The 6,881-nt window shown below is 40.6% G+C and overlaps 1 protein-coding gene across 1 annotated transcript in view; it reads left to right on the top strand.

Moving 5' to 3' along the window:
• Positions 1-6,522, top strand: part of LOC103283612 (nephrocan) — a 13,000-nt gene extending 6,478 nt beyond the window's left edge. The window contains exons 2-3 of the mRNA XM_008138890.3: positions 2,358-3,259; positions 5,511-6,522. Of these exons, the coding sequence (XP_008137112.2) occupies positions 2,358-3,259; positions 5,511-5,958 (1,350 nt within the window). The 3' untranslated portion in view covers positions 5,959-6,522. The remainder of the gene's footprint in view (positions 1-2,357; positions 3,260-5,510) is intronic.
• Positions 6,523-6,881: the final 359 nt, after the last annotated feature.

The following is a 6,881-nucleotide window of genomic DNA, read 5'->3' as shown; positions in this document are numbered from 1 at the left end:
TTCACACTTATAGATGTTCAACAAATATAATAAAAATTTGTGCCCTAGCCAGTTTAGCTCAGTAGATAGACTGTCGGCCTGCAGACTGAAGGGTCCTGGGTTCCATTCTGGTCAGTTGCAGGCTCCTCCCCGGCCTAGGCCCTGGTCGGGGCTCGTGCAGAAGGCAACCAATTGTTGTGTTTCTCTCACATTCATATTTCTCTCTGTCTTTCCCTCTCTCTTCCACTCTCTGTAAAAACCAATGGAAAAATATCCTTGGATGAGGATTAAAAAAAAAATTTGCTGTTACTATTGGGATTAGGACTAATCAATGCAATTGATTAATCAGTAGGAAAATATCAAATATTAGCAGCAATTTTAACTAAAGGCAGCTGCCAAAACTGTTAAGGTTAAAAACATCTGTTTATGGAAATTTTAACATGAGATTCTTCTAATAGAGTATCATATTAAGAGATTTTTCAATATATACTTTACCATAATTTACATCACATGTCCTCCCAGAATTTCGGTGTTTATAATAAACACTAGAGGCCTGGTGAAAGCCCAACTTAACGAAATTTGTGCATGGGGGAGGGGTTGGGAGGTGAGGGGATCCCTCAGCCCAGCCTTCACCCTCTCCAATCTGGGACCCCTCTCACAATCTGGGACCACTGGCTCTTAACCGCTCACCTGCCTGCCTGATGCCCCTAACTGCTCCCCTGCCTGCCTGGTTGCCCCTAACTGCCTCTGCCTGCCTGCCTGATGCCTCTAACTGCTCTCCTGCTGGCCTGATCGCCCCTAACTGCTCTCCCCTGCTGGCCTAATCCCCCTAACTGCTCTCCCTTGCTGGCCTGATCCCCCTAACTGTTCTCCCCTGCCTGCCTGATCCCCCTAACTGCTCTCTCCTGCTGGCCTGATCACCCTTAACTGCCTCTGCCTTGGCCCCGCCACTGTGGCTTTGTCCAGAAGGATGTCTGATCTAATTAGCATATTACCCTTTTATTAGTATAGACGGGATGCAAAATTAACCCAATTTAAAGATGTTAATTGTGCATTGGTATTATAAAAGGACTCAACTACATAATGAAATCAAACATTTAGGAACTGTAGGTAGTAAGACATAAAATTTACATTGAAAGTTCCACCTTAATTGAATTCTCAAGCAGGTTGAACATGCTGCAAAATTTGTCAAGCTGAAGAAAACCTAAAACGATTCCTCTTTCTACCTAAACATGATCTTACTCAGAGAACTAAATACCGAGGAACCCATCATCCCACAAAAAAAGGTGGATGTCAAACTAGGAAGTTGGTGGAACATGTAGAAAGATAGGAGTATTTGAATTTGCAAATCATGGACCAAATACTTCAGATTTTGGTACTTCCTCAAATCTGGGAGAGGTCGGGATATATGCATGAATGTACTTCTTGCTCTAGCGAGATGGAGGTACATGTATCCTGTTTGTTTCTTCATGGATCTTGTTTATCAGTGAAGTGTAACTTGGGAGATATAGAGCAGGAGGCTAGTTTCCAAAATCTATGTATATAAAAGCCGAAACAACTGTTCGACCGTTTGGCCAGTAGCTACGATGTGCACTGACCACCAGGAGACAGATGCTCCAACCAGTAGGTTAGCTTGCTGCTGGGGTCTGGCTCATCGGGACTGGGTGAGATAGGCCAGAAACGCCCTGGAGCCCCTCCATGGTCCCTCCCCGGCTTCGATCGTGCACCGGTGGGTTCCCTCGGCCTGACCTGCGCCCTCTTGCAATCTAGGACCCCTCGAGGGATGTCTGCAGGCCAGGCCGAGGACCCCACCGGTGCACGAATCCATGCACTGGGCCTCTAGTATAATATAGTTGAAACCATTTCTCTGATAGGTCCATCCTGGCGATAGCAGTATTTGGGACTTTTAAATTTTTACTTTTAATGCTTCAAAGGTAATTTATAATTAAAAAAATTCAAACAATACAAAATGTAGATAGTGAAAATCCCTTGCAATCTTACACCCTAGAGTTAGCAACTATTTGGTGAAGAATTATTTTTAGTTATTATAAGATGATGCAACAAAGAACATTGTATCCCATAAATCATTGTGCAATTTATAAGTATTTCCTGCCTAGAAGTAAACTTGCTGGGTCAGAGAACATACAGCAAAAATTGGCCAATATTTCACATCTAACTACAGTGTGTGAAAGTGCATAAAATATTTTTGCTATCTTCTAGTGTTAGGAAACATAAATAAAAATAGTCAGGATCCTAGTTTTCGACTTTCATTAGTATTGAGTGATAGCACATATGGTGTGTTTTTCCCTCCACAATAATCTTAGTTTACTGTTTGTGTCCCCCCTCCCTGCTTCTGCCTTTTTTTTTTTTTTTTTTAGCTATCTAACTTCACCCGAATGTTGGCTCTGGAAGACTTTATTCTTCTGGCCAGTGGAACAGAATCAGTAGAAAATGATACTTTCAAAACTCTGAGTACCTTGAAGACCTTGGAACTCTGGAAAAATAAGCTCAGACGAGTCCCCCGTGCTCTCCCAGCCAATCTTGAAGTGTTAAAACTAAATGATAATTCAATATATGTCCTACACGGATCTGATTTTGAAGGACTGAAGAAGTTAAAAACCCTTGAACTTAAAAACAACCTGATCTCTACCGTCTCTCCCAGCATGCTCTCCTCCCTTGCCAGTTTGCAAAGCTTGATGTTGGATGGCAATACTATCGAGTCTGTAGCTGGACCACTGGCACTTCCCCATCTGAAACATATGAGTATGGAGAATAATAAACTGCATATTATACCAGCTAACTTCTTTACTTCTCTTCAGTCTTTGCAGTTTCTCAGTTTCAGTGGTAACTTTCTGACTAAAATTCCTATTACTTTGCCCAAATCCTTGCTCTCTTTAAAGATAGAGAGAAACCAGCTCAAAGTGGTGAGGTTTCGAGATATGAAACACTTGGAAAACCTATCCCATCTTTACCTGTCAGAAAACTCACTCTCTTCCATCGAAGGGGCACAGCTCCTTGCCAATTTAACCACTCTTGAGTTGTCCCAAAACCAGCTCCAAACGTTGCCCCTCAGACTACCGGCAAGGCTACAAAAGCTTGATATTAGCAATAATCTGATTCAGAGAGTTACAGTGCAAGACTTCCAGGACCTCCGGGACTTGAAACATTTGTTTCTGGACAACAACATTGTCAGCTTGTTTGAAGCTGGAGCCCTGCAGAGGTGTTCCCAGCTCTCCAACCTGGCCCTGGAGCAGAACCTGCTGTTGTCCATACCTCTCAGGTAAGTGAGCATTACCACGTGGTTACTATTATAAATGTTCTTCAAAGATTAGGGCAATTAGCACAATGTAGAAGCAAGAACACATATTAGAGCAAACATAAATGATCGGATCAAGCCTATCCAAGCCTTTAGGGGTGGAAGTTTTCAACAAGGATTTGGAATCTCCAGCCCGCAAACTGAATACTGCACTAACTTATCTTGCCTGTTTGTCTATCCGAGTGTGTGAGTCCATTTGTGTTGGTCTTACCTTCTGGTTTTGGTTGTCTCTTCTCTCTCTCTCTCTCTCTCTCTCTCTCTCTCTCTCTCATACCCTCATACTTTGACACTTAATTTTTCTTTCCAAATATTCCTCCCTCTATACCCAACCCACTGTACCTGTTGCCTCAAACCAGTCATAATCTATAACTAATGTACATATTCACATTATTGATCCCATTTATTTAAGCTTTATCCTATGTTCTGCATTTTAAAGTAGATAAAAAAAAACAGTAGAAGAATGCAGCACTATTATTTTTTTATAAAAAGAAATCATGATGTTTATTATATGTGCCTACCAGTGGATTCTTTTTCCTTTTAGCACTTTATAGAAAAAAACACACAAAACTTTCTTGCCCTACTTATTATCATTATCAAATTTCTACTAATATACTAGCTTTGGCCTCTGTAGAATCCTATGACATTCCATTTACTTATTTTCATTGTTAGTTATAATATTTTTTCTTACTAATGGCAAAAGGAAAAATTATCTTTGATATGTACAAATGTTAATTTTTCTTGTTAAAAAAAAGGATTTTTTTTTATTATATAGTATGCTACTTGTACCCAAAACAATGCATCAAAAAGTGACTTTTCTAATTGAAATCTATTCATATTTAAAAATATATATTGATGTCCAGACCTCACTTCAAACCAATTCAATCAGACACCCAGTGTTAGGGCCCAGACGTCAGTATTTTTAAACAGTCCCCAAATGAATTTAGTGTGTAGCCAAGGTTGAGAACCAATGGACAATGGGGCAAGTAACATGAGATGGAAATGGGCTTTTCCTATGAGGTTTAAATTAAGCAACATAACTGTCTGCTCGGTCAAAGAATGTAGCCAGCAATGCGAGCAAAGTTCTTGCAGAGAGTGATTTTTAAATTCCTCATCACCACCCCACCCACACTCCCTGCCTTTTCTTTGAATTAAAAAGTGGAAATGACTCACAAATTTTCTCTGTAGTATTCCTCCTCCCATAAGGAATTAGAAACACAATAATATCTATTTCTTATACTTAGATTAAAAAAACTTTTATTTATGAACTTTAAGCAAGACACCCTTTCTTTTTTATTTGCTCCTTATTCATATACAAAGTAACACTTTAAAGTTTAGGTTTCGATAAATAAACTGTAAACACATGTAACCTACTTATATCACAAACTATTTTCACACATCCCTTCTTTTGTCTGCCATCTTCCATTCTACATTTCATCAAGTGTAATGGTACATGGTTTTAGGTACACATATATTAAAATATCTACCACATTTGCCTCAATATACTAATTGAGGCAGAAAATGATACCTAACATTAATAACTGCTGACTAAGATCATCAATGAATTCATGTACTAGTATATCTGGTGTTTCTTACAGCATTCCTGTAAAGGGAGGAATATTGTTTTACTTCTATAAATTATTTTTAAAATATATTTTCATTGATTTCAGAGAGGTAGGGAGAGAGAGATAGAAACATCAGTGATGAGAGAGAATCATTGATCGGCTGCCTCCTGCATGCCCCACAGTGGGGATCGAGCCCACAGCCTGGCATGTGCCCTGACCGGAATCGAACCATGACCTCCTGATTCATAGGTCAACACTCAACCACTGAGTCATGCTCGTGGGACTACTTCTATAAATGACTGATTCATGGCCCCTTTCAACTAAAATATTGGGAACTTAGTATTTTTCTTACCAATTTATTTTCTTACCAAAGCCTTGGAGGATTGTGAGCCCATTTGATAAGAAAAAATATTAAAGAACTTTATGACTGTGAACCAGAAAAAACTAGAGGTTTAGAAAATAAGACTTATGAGGAAGGCTTAAAGACCTATAGATATTACACTTAAAATTACTTTTTAAAAATAAAGTTTGCTTTCTAGCTTCAGAAGGGTCAGAACTATAGACAAGGCAGGGTTTGCTCAATCTGAATTTCCTTGCAGTTGAGGAATAATGGCCGTGACCTTCTCTCTCATCCTGTTTCCATGCTTTTGCAGGCTCCCAGGGACCTTGGCCAGGCTGGACCTAAAAGGCAACGCCATCCAGGATATCGCTGAGAGGGAGCTCAAGGACCTAAAGCAGCTGCAGGTTCTAAACCTTAGGAACAACAAGATCTCTGCCTTGGACCTCAAAGCCTTGGAGGGGCTGCCTCGCCTCAGGCACCTGTATCTGGATGGAAATCCATGGAATTGCACCTGCAGTCTCCTGAGAGCGAGGGAGGTCCTGAAGGCCAAGGGAACCGACGTGAGGGGAGGACAGTGTGCAGCACCAGCCGAAAGACAAGGGGAGAGCTGGATGTCTTCCAAGAAGATCATGAGGCAGTGCGAGCCACACTTACGTCTGACCGAGAAGAGCAAAGAGACCAAAAAGAAGTCAAAACCGGAAGAGCACCCCAGCGTCAGAATCAACGTGGATGATGATTATTATGATTATGAAATCGATTAAGTGTGAACTTAGTTTACAGCTTAGATAAAGTTTTTGTTTCTTTTTTTTTTTTTAAATAGACTTTATTTTTAGAGCAGTTTTAGGTTCTCAGTGAAATTGAGAAGAAGGTAGAGAGATCTCCATACATGCCCTGCCTCCCCCACCAGAGGGACACATGTATTAGTCGATGAACCTGCACTGACACACTGTACAGTAGGGTTCATGCATGGTGTTGTACACTCTGTGGGTTTGGACAAGTGCATAATGACATGTATCCTGCATTATAGGATCATTTAGAGTAGTTTCCCTGCCCTAAGCATTCTCTGTGTTCCAGAAACAGCTTTTAATGTTCAATCTTGGAAGCAGAAATATACTATACATTTAGCTATACCAGGCTCTTTTTGTTAGTTTTTCTTTTTTGAAGAATGAAATGAGGGTTAAGATCAAGATGAGGTGGGAGAGGAAAGTAGAAAGGAGCAATGGTAAGAAGATGTAAGGTTCCTCCTGTGTGAAAAGTAATTTGTGTTTTACACTGAAACCTAGGCAAATAACAATGCCAAATAAAATCGCCATCTGGCTAACTTCCTGCAAGTGCAGTAGTCCTTTTTATCAAATTGAAAGTGGTGGTTTTGTATATGAAGCTGGTACAGGCATACAGGTATATAGACCTACACTACAGGCTGTTGGTTGCAAGCAGTAAAAACTGACTGTGAGCCCGGCCGGTGTAGCTCAGTGTCACTGTTTGATTCCTGGTCAGGGCACCTGCCTGGGTTGTAGACTCAGTCCTCAGTGTGGGGCACGCGGGTAGCGGCCAATCAATGATTCTCATCATTGATGTTTCTATCCCTCTCCTCTCCCTCTCTCTAAAATCAATAAAAAAAATACTTAAAAACCCAACAAAACAAAACAAAAAACTGACTGTGACTGACCTGGCCAGGTGGCTC

Source organism: Eptesicus fuscus, chromosome 10, assembly GCF_027574615.1.
Source record: "Eptesicus fuscus isolate TK198812 chromosome 10, DD_ASM_mEF_20220401, whole genome shotgun sequence".
Lineage (NCBI taxonomy): Eukaryota > Metazoa > Chordata > Mammalia > Chiroptera > Vespertilionidae > Eptesicus > Eptesicus fuscus.
Note: the sequence above shows the minus strand (reverse complement) of the source record. Positions and strands in the feature narration are given on the sequence as shown.